Source organism: Micromys minutus, assembly GCF_963924665.1.
Source record: "Micromys minutus genome assembly, chromosome: 1".
In the NCBI taxonomy this organism is placed as follows: domain Eukaryota; kingdom Metazoa; phylum Chordata; class Mammalia; order Rodentia; family Muridae; genus Micromys; species Micromys minutus.
The window spans coordinates 156,899,689-156,918,168 of NC_137969.1; the positions used below are offsets into that span (position 1 = coordinate 156,899,689).

Below are 18,480 nucleotides of genomic sequence, written 5' to 3' on the forward strand. Positions count from 1 at the left end.
TACACTGTCCCTACAGGTCTGCCAGCAGGGAGATACCAGACAGGGCAAGTCTTTAGTCATTCCAGGAGCCTCCAGAGGAAGGCAGGCAGAAGGGACCAGAGAGCAGGCTGGACCACCGACTGCATTGCTGGCCACCCCAATGGCTGCTCTCTCTGCAGTAGCCTAGCGCTCTGTGTGCCACCTGCTGGCTTTGGAAAAACTGGGCCTGAGTCTTAGCCCTGGGTTGCTTGGTGGCTACAGTTGTTAATACCATAGACCGGACTGAGCAAGGCCTGTCTCCTTCCCAGAGAGAGAAACCAGGGTGGAAAGAGATGAGTTAGTGAGGGATAGGGACGGTGGCCTGACTGTCATGTCTTCATCCTGGCAATCCAGTCCCGTAATCTCTTCTGTCTTCTCCAGGGCCCACAAGGAATGGGTACCCTGTCCATCAGAGACTCATTGTTTTTCCCCTTTCTCTTTGCTGAACCCAATGTCTCCCACATGCTAGATAAGCTTGCTCTCCACTGCTGAACCATTTGTGTACCTCCCCTTCCTAACCTTCAACTCACTCTATAGCCCAGGCAGGCCTTGAACATACACTCTTCCTGCCTCAGACTCTCAGCAGCTCAGACTACAGGCCTGCCCTACCAGGACCAGCTTCCACCTCTTCCTGTGAGCTGCCAGGCCAAGCACCCAGGAACTAGGCTGTTTGTAGCCCATGCTCTCCTCATAGTCAGAGGTGGAGCTCCCAGAGCAAGAGGTGAAGAGAGGGCAGTAGGAACAAGAAAGACTGCAGTCAGATTTCCAAAAAGAGAAGGCTCAGACATTCACCAGATGCATTGCAGGTGGTAACTACAGGCACCCCCAAAATACCAGCTAACACTGCCATTTCTGAGGGAACTGACCAGCAGCAGGACATGCTTTCCCAGACCCCTACCATCCATGTTCAATCACTGTATTGGGGGAAATTAGAAAATAAAGCTTAATCCCACCCTCCCATCTCTCCAAATTCTCAAATAAAGCCAGCAGCAGATGGGGGAGGGGCTGGCGTGGGACCTAAGGGTGAAGGAGAGGAAGATTCTGCCCAGAGAAACTGCAGGGAAACAGAGCATTGAGTCTACTCTGCCTGGCCCAGCACACGGGCCTGGGCCTCCCAGCAGCAAACAGGACACAGTAGCCTCTCTGCACAGTGGGGCCTCCAGCCTGCAGGAGCTGCTCAGGGGTAGGTCAGGTGCAGGATGCTTGTCGGCTTCCAGTTTCTCTGTTCTTACTTCAACTCAAGTAATCACCAGAGCCACAGACCGCAGGGTGGGAGCTGTCCGTCTGCCTGTCTGTCTGCGTTTCTGCTTTGTGCTCAGCCCCTGTGATCCCACCCCTGGAACCTCCGATGCCAGATCTCAGCGGTAGCTTGTGATCTCTACGCTCCTCCCCCGAGCCTTCTTGTCAAAACCCAAGGTTGAGAACCTTCCAGACTTCCACTGTTTCCCTGGACTGCCTGCTGGTATAAAGGGTCTATGTAGTAAGGCTTCCTGTGGGGGTTCATCTTTACAACCCTCCCACACCCCAGCTTCCATCCTACTACACTGAATGCTGATTCCCAGGGTGCTAAGGATTTCCTGCCTGAGACCGTGTATGTCTTTGTTGTAGAAGGAGCCCCATCCTCCAACTTACAAATACCCATCTTGTGCATACTTCAAGACCCACCTCATGTGCCACCTCCTCCAGGAAGCCTTCCCCCTCCCTTCCATACTCTGTATTCTGCCATAGTTCCTCTGTGGGCACAGGTCACATTCTGTAGGCTGTGCTGCTTCCCGGGAATCCTCGAGGCAGAGAGCAGATCTCAGCTGAGCTAGTAAGCAGCCACCGTAAGAAATGACCTCATTCTCTGAGGTCTCTACTTTCCTTGTTTAATTTGTTGGTGTTTCGAGACAGGATCCCATGTAGCCCAGGCTGGCCTTGAACTCACTGTAGATGAGGATGACAGGACTACAAACACACAGTACCATGTATCACGCTTGTCACTGTTGAATGGGCTTCCACTGTGGCCCTGTCTGGCTAAGCTCAACTGTAAATGTCACCAGAACTTTATGCTACAGGTATACCCAACTCAAAAGAGGTCTCAGGGGCCAAGAGCCAAGAAGCCAAGACTCACCTCCTTCTATCAACCGCTAGTTCAGAGAAGCTTCAAGGTCCAGGAGGAAGGCTGGCTTCATCCTTCAGCAAATGTTGAGAGTGGCCCAACCCAGTAACCATGTCATTCTGAGTCCCAACAGTCAGGGAGTGCTTCCTGTAAGGGGAGGGGAGGATGGCCTATAAAAGCAGCATGTCTGCATAAGTAGACACAGGAGATGTGAGAATGCACTGTTGGAGGCAAAACTACTCTAGATGGGGAACAGAGTGGACTCTTAGCCAGAAGAACAGCTGGGAAGCCAGCGAAGGGGCTAGAGGCAGGGGAGTAGAGATGAGTGAACCCAGAAGACATGATTTACCCTAGAGATGTTGTTTGTTTGATTTGTGAATATGACTTCTTTTTGGAATCGTCTTTGCTATCTCCAGTAAGGGAGACAGACTATCCAAGGCCCCCATCCTCAGTATTTCCCTGACTGCCTCTGCTTTGGGGGAATGGGGCAGGTGTTCCTCTTTCTGAAAGCTGAAGACAGAGGCTCCCCAAGAACAGCAGCTGCAGCCCAGGCAGGTGTGGGCACAGTGCTGTATTTTTGACATAGATACAAGGAATGCATTCCCAGCATCCTCCTGTTAGTCCAGTGCATCTGGGGGACACCTGGGTGATCCCTGGGGAACACCTTCTCGCCTAAACCCCAAGGTATCAAGAGCCCCTTCTTTTCTTCCTCCTCCTCCCAACCTTCCTCTTCTCCTCCTTCCTCTGTCCCCCTTCTCCTCCTCTTCTTCTTTCTTCTCCTCCCCCACTCCCTCTTTCCCCAAGTAAGCCCAAGCAGATGCAGACCTGGTAAGGAGCAGATATCCCACCCAGAACATTCCCTAGCTCTTCCTGCTTTGATAGGAGAAAGTATTTTCATGCTATGAAAATGACTGTGAAAGCTTTTTCTGCCACAAAGGCATGCAGTGAGCGCTGCTGGAAAGGTACTGAGAGAGAGAGCAAACAATTCCCCAGAGTGCAAAGGCTCCCTTATCATGTCCATCTCTCCTGGCAACCAAACTCTCCTACCTATGCCCATTCCTTGGTCAGACAAAAAAAATTACAATAAAAAGCTTCCAATACATACAAGAGGAGGGAGCATCATCCCTTGCAGTTTTGACACCCTCAGCTCATGGCCAACATCCTGCCCAAGATCCCCTTCTAATTCCTTCATGCCAAGTATCCTGAAAAAGAATTTATTGTTTCGTCTAGAAATATTTAAGTCATAGATATTAAAAAAACATATATTTTCCTTAAAAATGAATGATTTCTTAGTACTGCTAGGCACTCAGTCCACATCAATTTCCTTTGTCTCCTCGACATTGGAAATTGTTTTCTAGCTCTAGGAGAGCTTTCTTTAATGTGTCTCTGAATCAGGTAGTTAATCACCCATTCACCGGTCTTTCGTTCATCTACAAGTAGTATTTAAGAACCATGTGCCAAACACTGCTCTAGACCCTGGGGGTGGAGGGGGACAGCAAAGAGGCCCTTGAGGGGGAAGGACAGCCCTGACATCATCACTGTGAACACACAGAGGATGGCAGAGGAGGAGGCTGGGGGAGCAGGGCAGAGGCAGGAGGCAGCTCCCATCCAAAATGGGTGTGGTCTGGGAGGTGTGTCAATGGAAGAAGGACTTATGTTGCCAGAGAGCTGTCCCTGAGTGCAGGTCAGAGAATCTTGGCAGGACATTCTTACAGGATAGATGAGTGTGGGGCTGGGACGATGGCTCCATGATTAAAGTGCTTGCCACACAAGAGTTCAGAGCTCCAGAACCCATGTTCATGGGATACAAGGTGGGCACAGTGGCTTTGCCTGTGATTCTTCCCTGGGACAGCAGAGACAGGGACTCCCCAGAGCAAGCTCTGGACTTGACTGAAGGATTATCTCAATGAATAAGGTGGGCAGGAGATACCAAATGAATCCTGGTAGCATTGGGCCTCCACAAGCAAGCACACGTGTGTTTGCACTCATGCAAAATATATGTGCATGTGCAAATGTGGAAAAAGAAGGGGAAAAAAGATCGGTTCAATGTAATGTGTGGAGGTGAGCCCTGGCCATGTGGCACCAAGGCTGGAAAACGGTTAACTGGGTCCTGGCGGCACACTGAAGCCTTTGAACTCTGTTTGCTAAGTGGATGTGGGAGAATGCGGAGGCTGAGATCTGGATCAGGAAAGAGCATCCATTTGGATCCTGACTGCAGAGAGGAAGCTGGGGCAGGTACAGCTGGGGCTGTTGGGCAGATGGAAGAGGGTGACCTGCTGTTCAGAGAAGAGGCAGCCCAGAGACAGAATAACTGAGAGCGTAGGAAAAGTCGCCTCTGGATAGAGGGCAGGTGTGGCTTGTGGACACAGGGATTTGGATTTTGAGAAGCAGGGATCAATAAAATGAAATAAGACTAAGATCGTCCCTGTTCTTGACTCTCGGATGAACCTATCAGAATTCTGATGTAGAGGCAAAGATGGGTAAATAATGTGGGGTAAAATGAGACTTGGGACATATGTACTGCTCTGGGTAGTCAGTCCTCCTGACTGAATGCTGGCAGACTTAGAGACATCAGGCCAAACTTCTAGAGCTATGAGTGTCTGTGTGGGCCTGCAGGACTTGAGCATTGAGTACTTCCAGGAGTTGCTGCTGGTCAGTCAGCAACAGGGGTGACTATACAGCTACAGGGCAGGTAATTCCACCCCTAAGAGACTGTGATGCCTTCCTAACTCTTTAAGTTTTTCAAGGTGCCCTATACGCCATTCTTCAAGAAGGTACACCACTCCCTACCACATAAAGAAAGATAGGTGCCCTGGATTACCTCGTCTTAAGGTCTCTATTACTGTAACAAAACACTATGACCAAAAGGCAAGTCAGGGAAAGGGGTTTAATTTGGCTCATGGTTCTACACTGCTGTTCTTTGCCAGAGGAAGTCAGGACAGGAACTTGAACAGGGCAGGAACCTGGAGGCAGAGCTGATGCAGAGGCCATAGAGAAATGCTGCTTATTGGCTTGCTTCCCCCCTAGATTGCTTTTTTTATTAAACCCAGGACCATCAGCCAAGGGGTGACACCACTCACAATGGGCTGGGTCCTCTCCCGCTGATCACTAGTTAAGAAAATGACTTGACTTAGAGCCAGATCTCAACTAAGGTTTCCCTTCATTCAGAGAACTCTAGTTTGTGTCAAGTTGACACACCCTCTAAGGATGCTCTATTCTCAGATGGCTCAGCTTTGGTTGAATGTTTAGTCACCTGCCTCAGGGAACAGCAAACATCACTGTAGCAAAGAGGTATGCCATCCTGTACTACACAGGGAAATGTAGTTGTATTGCCACATAGACATGCAGATCTCCTTCGACAGAATTTCCTGCGATACTCTTGCCCATTAGTGATACCACTTTATTATTATTTTATTATTTTTGTGTCTAGGTGTGTTTGGGTGTAACTCTATGTACCACACGTGTATCTCGGACTTGCTGAGGCCAGAAGAGGGTTTCCGATTTGGCAGAACTGGAGTTACAGTACAGACAGTTGTGAGCCGCCGTGTGGGTGCTGGGATTTGAACCCAGGTCCTCTGGAAGAGCAGCTAGTGATCTTAACGACTGAGTCAACTCTCCAGCCCCTGCACTTTTTAAAATTTGAAAGTTTTAAAGGATAAAATTAGCATTGTGCTTGTAAATTTTACTCCGTTTGAGAATGTGAGCACAGTCACTCTCCCTTCATGCCTCATTGTACCCCTCATCCCTGCCACAGAATGGGTTCTCTGCACAGCTTGTGGCTTGCTAGGGTTGCAAGCATTTCCGTTTGCCTCTGTAGTGAGAGAACCTATTCCTCAGCATCTGCTAGCCCTGGCCTGGTCTCCAAGACAACACTTCCTCCTTCTCTGACTCCATGATCCTGTCTAAAATGTGGGAACCAGTGACAGCGCACAGAAGATCTGAGCTTCGTCAGAGAAATGGGGCTCAATAAGTTCAAATATAGCTTAAGATCCTTGCCCTATGCCCCCGTCTCGGATGAGCCCTGTCTGTTCTGGGTCCGTGACTTTCTAGCATGGTGAGGAAGGGAAAGTGGTTATGGCCCTCAGCTAAGAGTAACCGGAATAACTGGAAATTAAGAACAGTGGCTGGGATTAGGGGGTTGCTTAGCGGAGAGTTGGCACCCCAGGAAGTTTCCAGCAAGTTTTTAGGACACGGTTTAAGAAGCTTGGGGGACTATGCTTTGGGGGAGGGAACTTATGTTGAGCTGAATTTCTTTGTTGACTGTACCATCTCCTGCCAATAAGAAAGAGAAGATCATTCTGTATCAACAAATGGTGGGTTGTTTCTGAACAAGCAGTCAAGAGAGTCATTAGGGAGATGGGAGACCTGCGCCCTCCACCAACATCATCCTAGCAGGATTTTTCTGAGGTATTACACCTTTGAACTGAAGAACACACAGTTGCCTTAAATATCTACGGTATTGTCATTGCTACAGACCTCGAGTATTCTACATTTCAAAAGACAGACACCCAGGCCTGGGAGAGGGCTAAGCAAGCTTGGCACCTGAGTTTGACCACAGAACCCACATAGAAGTTGAAGGAGAAAATCAACTCCATAATGTCTTCTGACCTCCACATGTGCGCGTGGCATGTGCAACCACATACACATATCATACATACACATTGATAATTAAGAAAAAATAATAGACTGACATTCTGTACACCCACAGGGAGGTCCAAGTTTTTGAAAATGGGATATTATCATCTACAAATGTGTTCTGTATTCATAGCTACTGTAGAGCACGGATGACCCTTAAGCCTCAGGTTGGGCACACTAACACAGGGTATGTATGGTCTTTGACCATAATGAAACTCATTATAAAATCAATAGTATTATGATATCTCTTAAAGCCCAGAATATTTGAGAATTAAGATTACTTAATTCTTTTTTCTAATCAGTGGACAAAGAGCACAAGTTAACAATTAGGAACTATCAGTGCCTGGGTCTGTAACACAAGGTAGGGCAAAGTGTATGCACCACAAGTGTGAGGGCTGAAGTTCAGATTCTCAGGACCCACATAAAAGCCGGGCAGCCATGAAAGCCACCTGTAATCTCAGTCCTCGGGAAGTAGGGATGAAATCCCCGGAAAAGCTCTAACAAAGTTGATGAATGGAATCAGCAAGCTCAGGTTCCAGGGTAGGCCCTGAGTTCTCCCATAAAGTGGAGAGTAACTGAGGAAGCCACCAAACTCTGGACTACACACCTGAACCCTTACACATACACAGTCACACATTCTCACACGCATACATACTTATACATACAAACATACATACATGCTCACATGCACACATGCACAAATAGACCCAAATGCATACACACACACTCACCACACATACACTCACATTCATATACACACACAGACACACATTCACACATAAATGCAGTCACGTGCATACACATACTCACAGACACACACATACACACACATGCACTCACACACAAACACATTCACATACTAACATGCATGCATGTATGTGCACACAAATGCATGTGCACTCTCGAGCACACACACACATACAGACACACTTATGTGTTCAGTGGCTTTTGTAAGCACAGATTTAAGATTCCTTAACAAAGCATCAGCCAACAGAGAAGTGATAAACAGGGATAATGCACCATGACACATGAGTTTTATCCCAGAAAAACAAAGTTCTATTTAAAATTATAAAATCAAAGCATTTTACCATGTAAGCAGAATAAATGAGAGAAGCTACATAGTTCTACCCACAGTTACACAAAATATCATTAGACAAAATTCAGTACCCACTCAGCGGGTAAGAAGAGAGAAACTTCTTAATCAGATAAGGAACTATCCCAAACTACCAGCTAACATCACACCAACTCCACAAACCCTGAACATTAACGTCACAGGCGAAACCTGCTGACTTCCGCTCATCCCTGTTTGTTTCTAAGGCGTTCTAGCGGTGGCACAGGACAGATTCATTCGCACAACATTCGCACAGCCTGGGAAGGAAGAAGGGAAACTGCCTTTTTTCATGAAGACCTTACTGGCTTGGGTGGAAAAGCAAGAAACCTGTATGAAAACAACTTCAATGAATGGGATTCAACAATGTTTTAGGACGCGGGATTGAAACATAGATCTATTTCTATAGAAACAACCGGCTGAAACGAAGACATTAAAAAGTAATTACATTTACAATTACATAAAGTATAAAATATTCAGGAATAAGTTTTGTCAAAGATGTTGGCACAAAAAACAGAAGTCCATGCGGTAAAGGCACCAGATCTCCATTAACTGCCCTATAGAATGAGTCCCAGCGAAAGCTACAAAAAGTCTCTTTTGTAGACACCGGCAACTATTTTAATGTACGGGCATGCAGACGACCTAGGATAACCCAACCAACTTTGAAAACAGAGATGTCTGGGAGTCTCACTATTTAATTAAAAGTCTATAATGTCATTGGAACCAAGTCGGTGTAGTGTTAGCCCAAGACTAGCTAATAGACAATAGGGTAGAATACGGTGTCCAGAAATGGGTCTCATGGGCATACAAATGATTTGAAGTCAAGGCAATAGGTTTTTCAAGGAGCTAGAGACCTACATGGGAAAAACAAACTTCACAATCCCAAATCGTTCCACCCACAAAGATAGATCTAAGACAGACAAATTACTAAAGCTAAGCATTAAAGAAGACAAAGGAGCTGACCTTTATCCCGGCACTCGGGAGGCAGAAGCAGTTGGATCTCTGTGAGCTTGAGATCAACCTGATCAATGTAGGGAACTCTGGGACAGCCAAGGCTGCATGGAGAGTTCCTGTCTCAGAAGTTCGGGGCAGGGGAACTAACGAGAGGGCTCAGAGGTAGAGTATTTCTGAGCAAACATGAGGACCAGAGCTCAAATTTCTGTTCATGTGTGACCAGGTTGGATGTGGTCTCACAAGCACCTGTAAGAAAGGCCAAGACGGAGAGGAGCAGAGACAGGAAGACGGGTGGACAATCTAGCAGAAACAAACAAACAAACAAACCATGGATTCTAGGTTCGTTGAGAGACCCTGTTTCAAAGGAGTAACGTGGAAGGTGCTAGAGGTGAGACACACTGTGCCCTTCTCTGGCCTCTGCAAATGCACACAGGCATGCCACACACACATACACACACAGGCATGTGCACACACCACACACATACATATATATATTAAAATAAAATTTAAAACAAGGCTAAACAACGAGAAAGACCATAAGCTTCTAGAAGAAATTTTTGTTATATCCTTGGATTACACAAAAATATCCTAAAAAAATTTTAAAAATCACTTATTGTAAAATACAAAAACCAATAAATTAGATTTTCTAAAAATTAAAAACTTTGATTCATCATAAGATACAATTAAGAGCACAAAAAGGTGAGGCACACACAGGACAAAATGTACACATCCATGCAAATCAATAAAAAGTCGAATGGCCAAGCTTTTTAAAGGGCGCCCAAGACTCAAGCATATTCTCATAGAAAAAGCCCCAAACCCCAAAGCGGTAATAAGCATCAGTAAAGAAATGAACATCAAGTTACAGGAGTTGCTGTCTCACGGGTACTGCAAATAACCAGAGAAGTAAGTCCCACGCTAATCAGGTGTTTATGGAGTCTGGCATAGCTGGATTTGTTCAGATTACTGATAAGTTTGTAGACATACAGCCATCACTTTGGAAAACTCCTTGGCAGTTTTTGATAAATTTATACAGATAACTATTTATCGGGCCCGAAATTCTGCTTCTAGGCATTTCCCCAAGAAAGATGAAATTACCTGTCTACAAGAAGAGTTGTTGTTCTTGTTTTTTTGTTTTTAATCACAGCAGATTTCCTGATAATAGCTGTCCCCGTTTGCTTTCTATGACTGTGATAAGACAAGGAACAAAGACAGCATGTGGAAGGAAGGGCCTGATGGCTTATAAGTTACAGTCTGTCACTGAAGAAGCCAAGGCAGGAGTGCTGCTCAAAGACTTGCTCTCCGTGGCTTGCCCAGTCTGCTTTCCTATACACATCAGGACCACCCTCAAAGAGGTGGCACCGCCCACAGTGGGCGGGACTCACCAGTAACAATCATAAATGCTGCCCATGGGCATCCCCACAGGCCAAGCTGATCGAGGTAATTCTATTGAGGTTCCCTGGAAATATTAGTTTGACCAGTTACATTGACAAAACACACAGAAGCAACCATCTAGCACACAGTAGTGACCTAACTGTCAGAACAGCCCAGCACACTGAGGTCTAGTCGATACAACAGTCCCATCATATGGATGAGATCTATACTTGAGGGTTGAGAAAAATGATGGGGAAATGCATCTATATCAAGCATGTCCTTGCCTCTGGTCAGAATTTCCTGTGTATTATATGTGGCCTATCAATGGGAAGTATATGGAAAGATGTGTGTGGATTAAATTCGAATAAGTCCCTGTGTACAAGGGGCTTCAGCACCCATAGATTTCAATATCCATAGGGAATTGGTTCCAGGAGCCCTCAGACCCTGAGAACAGCTATACTGATGTATGTATGCATCAATACAGAGGAGTCAGAAAAACATTGACTGAGAGAAGCCAGACATACAAAAAGCAATCTGGGGGCTGGAGGAATAGCTTAGTTGGTAAAGAGTCTGCCCTGTAAGCACAAGGACCTGGGTTTAATCCCTAGAACCTCCCCCCCCCCCCAGCACGGTGGCAAGTACTTACGGTTCCAGTGCTGGGGAGGCTAAGGGTCAGGCACTACAGCATACTTGCCACACTCCAGGCTAATGAGAGACCCTGTCTCAAAGGACACAGTGAATGGCACTAGAGGAACAACTGCCAAGGCTGTTTCTCCTGACTATGTATACATAGGTGCACACATGAACAAGCACATACATGAACAAGTACACACATGAGCATGCACATACATGAACAAGCACAACCATGAGCATGCACATACATGAACAAGCACACCCATGAGCAAGCACACAGGCACACACACACTTACACACACACACACACACACACACACACACACACACATACACACACTCAAAAGCACCTTCTATAGAATACCATATAAATGATGTTTAGGGTGGGAAAACACTGTAGCAGGAGAAATGGCTCTGTGGTTAAGAGAACTTGATGCTCTTGCAAAGGACTAGGGTTCACACATGGTGGCTCACATCTTTCTATAACTCCAGTTCCAGGTGATCTGATGTCATTCTTTGACCTTCAGGGGTACTGGGCATGCATGTTGTGCACTTACATATATGCAGACCAAACTCACACACAAAATAAAAGAAGATTTTAAAAAATTAAGATGGGGTTAAAAAGCAATCTTTGATGTTAGAAATTGGAGCAGTGGTTAAAAGCTGCCAGCACCAGGTAGAAACTAATGGGTAAGGGGTCTGGGGAATATTTTGAAGGACTGAAAATGTTCTATATCTTGACTGTGTGGTAATTAAACACGTATGAACATTTATTAAGACTCATTAAAATATACCCTTAAGATCTGTGGATGTAAATTTTACCTAGTTAAAAAAAAATCATAATCACACTTAAAATACCTAAAACTTGAATAAAATTACAGGTGAGTGAAAAATTGTTTCTAATTATATGCTGCTAAAATTACACCATAAATGTGATTCATAGTAGAGGAGACAACTTTTATATTTAGCACATGACTTAAAGGCCTAAAGCAAAGACAGGACTGTTCCATGGAATGGTGGCTCTTTTCTACCCATTTCGTGAATGAGGAGACTAAGTCAGAGAGAAGTAACTAGTTGGGGTCAAGTGGCTATCAGGTGGCAAATCTGGTCTAAGAGCCACACATCTATCTACACAACTCATAATGGAACTGTGCTCGTGAAAACTTGGTTTTATGCTTAGATGTTCTTCAACCCACCCTGGTCTCTCAGCACCAGAACTCCTTTCTGTACCTCTTCCTCTTCTTCTTCTTCTTTTTCTTCTTCCTCTTCTTCTCCTTCCTCTTCCTCTTCTTGCTCTTCTTCTTCCTCTTCTTCCTCCTCCTTCTTTTCTTTCTTAATGTAAGATCTTCTATAGCCCAGGCTAGCCTTGAACTCTCTACATAACTATACCAGCTAGTTCTTGTCAACTTGACACAACTGAAGTCTCTTGGAGAGGGGACCCTCCGTTGAGCTACAGCCTCCATTAGATTGGCCTGTGGACATGTCTGTGGGTATTTTCTTGACTGGTGACTGATGTGGGAGGGTCCAGCCCACTGTGAATACTGCCGTCCTGGGCAGATAATTTTGGGATGTATTAGAAAGCAAAGCAATTCTGCAAGCCATGTAGAGCAAACCAGTAGCAGTGTTCCTCCATGGCCTCCGCTTCAGTTCCTGCCTCCTCCAAGTCCTTGCCTGCCTCGAGGTTCTGCCTTGGCTTCCCTCAGTGATGGAGTGCAGTCTGTATGCCAAACAAACTCCTTCCTCCACACGCTTCTTTTGTCCAGTGTTTCATTCACAGCAATGAAGAAACAAACTAAGACAGTAGCTCAAGGGTGACTTTGAACCCCTACTCCTCCTCTGGACCCTACTTAGTTTTTCCTTCAATGGCTACATCACCATCAGGACCCCCAGCTCCATCAAGACCCCTCCCTTAGCTCTACATTCTCTCCTGGAATTCCTGGCTTGCTGGCCAAACTCTTGGAGATCTAGAACCTGTTGTCCTGTAGTTTGCATTCATGCCTGAGTAACTGCTGCCTTGACCTGTTGGGCAGACTTCATTTCCCCCTCTTCTGCACCTGCACTGCATGCCTGCAGCCTAATTCTACCTTACATAAAAGCGTCTCCGAGGCTGACACGTCTCTCCCCATGGCTTGCAATAAGCTCCTAAAGATTCTAATTATCTCAGTTCAGCTTCATTCCGTGAGAGCTGAATGGCAGGGCTGACACAGGCCGGTGAGGGAAATACCTCTTGTCGCCTGTGGAAATGAGCAGCCCTCCATGCCTGCCTTGTCTCAGAGGTCTGTCTCTAGCAGGGCCAACTGGAATAGAGAACTTAGTCTGCGCAGGTGGCATATTTTGTGCTGTTTTAAATCACATCCCGTAAGAAGCTAGGACATCAGTCACCCTGAATATAATGCAAGCACTGGACTCACCTGCATATAGCAGGGTAGCTGGAGGTATTTTTAAATGGCAAATGGCTTAAAGTTTTATTGTATTAAAATCCTGAACCCTTGGAATCATGATGGGAATGGATAGCGTGATTCTTAACGACTTTCCGAGCTCAGCTCTGCATTGACTGGGGGAAGGGGGGTCGTTTCAAACCTAACAGCCCAGCCATCGGAGGAAGCAAGGGTGCTGTTCAGTTTCCCATCTAACCTCCTTCTCACCTGAGCCCTCTGCACTCAAGGAAAAGGTGATTTTCTTTCGAGCTTTGTTCTTCATCTTCCCCGTGGCAAGAAAGGAGATTAGGCGTTAGGGATTTTTAATGGTTCTGTCTGAGGCCATTTAAAAAGGAGCTAAAACGTCAGTCTCTAAAACTGGTGGTGGATGAAGTGGGAGGTTAGTGGAAATGAACTTGAGCTGGGTGGGGTTCAGTCTCCAGCTTCCCCCAGTAAAGATGGGACTGCTTGCTAAGCCTCCCAAAATGTAGCTCTTCCGATGTGTGATTTGTTTTCTTGGTGCATCTCTCTCTGCACTGTTTCTGCATGATTTGTTTAAGCAAATATTTATACTTACATGAATATATTACAGGTATGTGGAGGGAGGGAGAGTTCCGCTCCCCTGTCTGAGACTATTCCTCACAGCTTCATCCCCAGAGCCCAAGACAATGAGGTTTTTAGTACATCTCCAAGTGGAGCTGAGCTGTGGTGCGAACATTCCACAGTGACTAATCTCACTGTGTTTCACGTCCCCTCCACAGGGCCGTGAGAAGCAACAGAGGAATGCTTTATGCACATGCAAACCCAACAGCACCTCTTAGACATCACCTGCTCTCCCATGGCTGAGGTCCCCGGCTCTTCATTTCCGGAGACCCCAGAGCACAGCCATATTCGAGGCTCATTAAGACCTTACAGGATGAAAAGGCCTTTGATTATTCAGAGCAGTGGATCCTTGGGGAAGCCCAATGCACACTAGCGCTCACCTGATTCTGAAGTTATTGTGTGTGTGTGTGTGTGTGTGTGTGTGTGTGTGTGTGTTTGTGTGTGTCCTGAGGGAGAAATTAACAGGGGCACAAAGCTTGGGTATGATCACTCACTCTTCCCTCCCCTCTGTTGCCTGCCTTCAAAGGCTTGGTGGAGCTTTTTCTTTTCGATTTTTTTTCTTTTGTTCTGTCCCTGGCTAGTGCTAAAGATTCTTTCCTGCCTCATCTATTTCCCACCCGTTTTCTGTGTATACAACTTCTCTGCATTTCTGCAGTGTCGTCTTTATCTCAGATAAAACGAGGCAACTATTCTACATGTCCCTGCCCCCTACACCCGTTACACACACAGCACATACATTGTAACACACACACACTTAGTACATGACCCCACACACACATACACAGTACATATCCCTGCCCTCCTACACATACACATAAATACTTTCACACTTAGTACATGTTCCTGCTCCCCCACACACACACATCACACACACACACATACTTAGTACATGTCTCTGTTTCCCCCACACGCATACATCACACATACACATAAACACACACACACTGAGTTGTTTATGTGAACTTCAAATCCCTGGCTTCCTGGCCAGGGGCCAGCTGTCCCTCCTGTATCATAAAAGCCATTCGGCTCCCGGAAATCTCTTATTAAACAGAATAATGGCTGCCATTCTATTCTAAGCATGGTGGCTCAGACCTGGAGTTGAGTGTTCAAAGCCAGGTTATAGTGCCACACTGTTTCAAAACCAACAGGATGAGGCCACTGAGGTCAGAAAAATCAGTTTGTTCCTAAAGGGAACAAGCCTGACCAGGCCTCTCTGCTCAGCTCCCTCAACCGTGACATGGTGAGGGGAGGGCCAGAGGGTTCATCCCACCTTTCCTTGGCCCAATGCTTGCCAAGCAGGGTCTTCGAGTCTTTTGGGAGATGAGGGCACAGCATTTTTCCCTAATACCAAGTCACTTGGCCACCCAGCCATGGCTACCAGTGACAGCCCATACTAACTCCCAGACAGAATTGTGTTCAAATCAGGAAAAGACTCTCATGAGACAGACCACTGGCTGAAGTTAGTAAGGGTTTAAATGTATTTCTCTTTTGTTTAAAAAGTAAAGTATAAACTTTAAGAAAGAAATCATACATATAGCCAGGGATACAAATCAGTGACAGAGTTTGTCTAGTATGCACAGGGGCCATTGTCAGACAGACAGACAGACAGACACACACACACACACACACACACACACACACAAAGAAAGAGAGAGAGAGAGAGAGAGAGAGAGAGAGAGAGAGAGAGAACCAGAGGAGATGGCACAAGCCTAACATCCCAGTATTTGGAAGACTATGTCAAGCCTTGGGAGGGTTAGTCTGAGCTACAAATAGAGTCAGTCTCCAAGAACAGCAAAACAAACAAACAGAAAACTAAACAATTTTTAAAATCCATATTGTGTGAGGAGGCAGCGTGGGGAAGGGAGGGTAGTCTGAGACGCCCATGTCCTTTTCAAATTGCCTATTACACGAGCCAGCAGGAAGGTAAGGTCCACATGCAGCGGCACAGAAGTGGGAAGGGAGACAGAGTGGGGGAAGGAAAGAGCATGGCCAAGGGTCTAGGACTTGTGTTACCCGTTGGCTGAAGGTTCTTTTACTCAGCTCAGATAGTAGTCATGAACAGTAAAGCAATGGCTCCCTAGTGTCTGCAGCTCAACTATTCTACCCCCACCCCTAAGACTACTAGCTAGTTTGGGAGGGGCTCTGGTTTTCAAAGCTTGCCGCTCCTAGCAGCTCTCAATGGCTCACCATTGTGCTGTGGCTCCCTGACTGCCAGCTGCTCTTAGCATTCCCAGCCCCGGTCACTGGCCACTTTCAGTACCAGCAATCTTTGGTGTAACCAGCCAATGGTGCAATGACGGAGCTCAACCTGCCAGTGGAAATCGCCAACACACAACATGAAACAGACTGAGAAAACGGCCATTTGGCCGGGTGTGGTGGCTTACAGCTTTTGTCAGGAGGCAGAGGCACGCTCAGAGTCCTGCTGGCTAACTGCAGACCTTTCCAGAGGCATGCCAGTCTTCCCAGACATAGTGGCATGTACCTGCTCTGGCTGGGCTGTCCGGTGGGAGAAGCTGGGCTGCTTGCGGACCCAAATGAGGACATTAAAGGAGGTAACCCAAGAGGCTGTGCAATGTGGCACTTGGGACCACACAAGATATCTTAGCAAATCTCCTCAGTCATCTCTTAGCCCTAAGATTTAAAGGGAACTTGGGACCTATTCTTGCCCCTAGAAGATCCTGGGGTGTCTGTGGACATGGTCACAGAAGTGGGCTAGACTCCCTAAAGTCTGGCCAATATGCAGAGCCTCATTACCTTATGCACCTGGCTTCTGCTTGGGCAGCAGGGGTGGGGGCTATAGAAGGAGACCAAGGGAGCCCCCAGGTAAGTGTTAAGATGAAAATAGAGCCCAGGTCCACCCTTGTACCTTGGCTAGCCTGGGCCTTCCTAAATGTTAGTGTCCCATTTATAGAATTGAGTTAATGACCTTTCACTGCGAGAAGGTCAGATAAGAGGTTATAGTAGGGACTGTCCTCATTCTGGGAAGAGCTACATAGCCGTAGGGTCAAATGCTGTTCTGACACTCTCAAGATGAGATGTGGCCCCAGCTCATGAGACAAGGCTGACTCTAGGATCTCCTCTCTCTACAGGGCAGTCCTTCTACTCCCGGGTCCTGGAAAACTGTGAGGATGTGGCTGACTTTGATGAGGTAGGAATCTGAGTCCCTGTCCTCACACCTAACCAGCAAGCACCCCTCCCTACCCCCATGTTCTGGTCCTAAACCCTGGTGGCTTGTGTGCAGCATGCCCCATCTCTGAGTGACTTCCTGGGAGGAGGCAGTGGGTGGCTGGGGCAGAGCCACCCCTCAGCAGAATCCCACAAAGTGAGTGGCAGATCTGAGCAACTATGCCACCAGCTCTGAGCCCCTCTGACCCCCTCTGGCCCCTGTAGAGAAAATACCCACCAAATGTCTAAACCTCAGAGTGAGTCTCTCTAAGGAATCAGCAGGGTCGCCATTAGGGATTTCTCCCGAGGTCTCATGGTATCCTTAGAAGATACCATGATACCCATCTCACACAAGACTCTTCCTTTCTAAGAACTTCGGGTACCTCTCCTGCTTGCTTCCTGAGTGGGGACATCAAAGGACAGACACACACAGAGGTTCTCCCCACCTCCACCCCGAGGTGTTTGTTTACCTATAGACTCAGATCATTGAGCACATAAGCTATTCGCTTCTATGTGCATCATCTCACTGACTCCCAGAAGGCCCTGCCCGTTTTTGGTATGAATGTATATGTGTCTGTGTTTTCTCCCTGGCCCTCATTCTCCCCCACCACGCCCTACCTCTAATGTAGTCAACAAACGCCTCTTGGTGTTCTATACATTCTGGCAAGGCTTTGGGCTGCTGTAAGCATATATTTGTTTACTTAAGTGACAATGTGTTAAATATTTTCTTTTCTATTTTTCACCATATACCCTTTCTAAGTTCCATCTGTGTTGCAAAGTGCGGCTTGGGACACAGCCAACAGTGGGTGACCAACCATTCTGGTCTGCCCGAGATGGAGAACATTCCAGAGAAACAGACTCTCAGTACTAAAACTGGGAGGTCTCGAGCAAGCCAGGATGAGTTAGTTGGTCATGTGCCCTCTACCAGGGTGGGTCTAGCTCACACCACTAGAAATATAAAAAATGGTCTCCATGCCACACCTGGACCTGTGTGAGTGTCTCCCCAGGATGAGCACTAGAATCAGAAATCTCTGACTCAGCGGTGACATACACCTAATATGACCCAGTGCAGCCACGGCCTGCGCTTCTGTCAGCAGAGAGTGACACTTTCTGGACCCACATCCTCATCTATAGTTGGGGTTTCTCTCTCAGGACCCTGGTTTTCACCAGTCTAACAAAGATCTCTTCTGATTGCTAAAGGATATGAGCATCTCTTGATAATGTCTTCAGCCTCTTACTTTTCTCTTTTGCAAAACTGTCACCTTCCTAGACATTTTACCAGCTTGCTTGTTTGTTTTTTCTTGCCAATTTGCAGATCTTCGTACATTCTGGGCAACAGTCTCTGTTGATTTTAGATGTTAAAAACACCTGCCTCGGATATAGCTCAGTTGGTAGGGTGCTTGCTCAGCATGCCAAACGCCCTGGTGTCCATCCCCAGCACTATATATGCAGGACGTGGTGGCACATACCTGTGA

At 46.7% G+C, this 18,480-nt stretch overlaps 1 protein-coding gene across 1 annotated transcript in view; it reads left to right on the plus strand.

Moving 5' to 3' along the window:
- The window catches only part of OTOF (otoferlin), a gene marked incomplete at its 3' end in the record, with an annotated part of 124,795 nt that overhangs the window by 36,899 nt on the left and 69,416 nt on the right, over nucleotides 1–18,480 (plus strand). Inside the window, exon 3 of the mRNA XM_080938499.1 lies at nucleotides 16,930–16,988. Coding sequence (XP_080794625.1) covers nucleotides 16,930–16,988 — 59 coding nt within the window. The remainder of the gene's footprint in view (nucleotides 1–16,929; nucleotides 16,989–18,480) is intronic.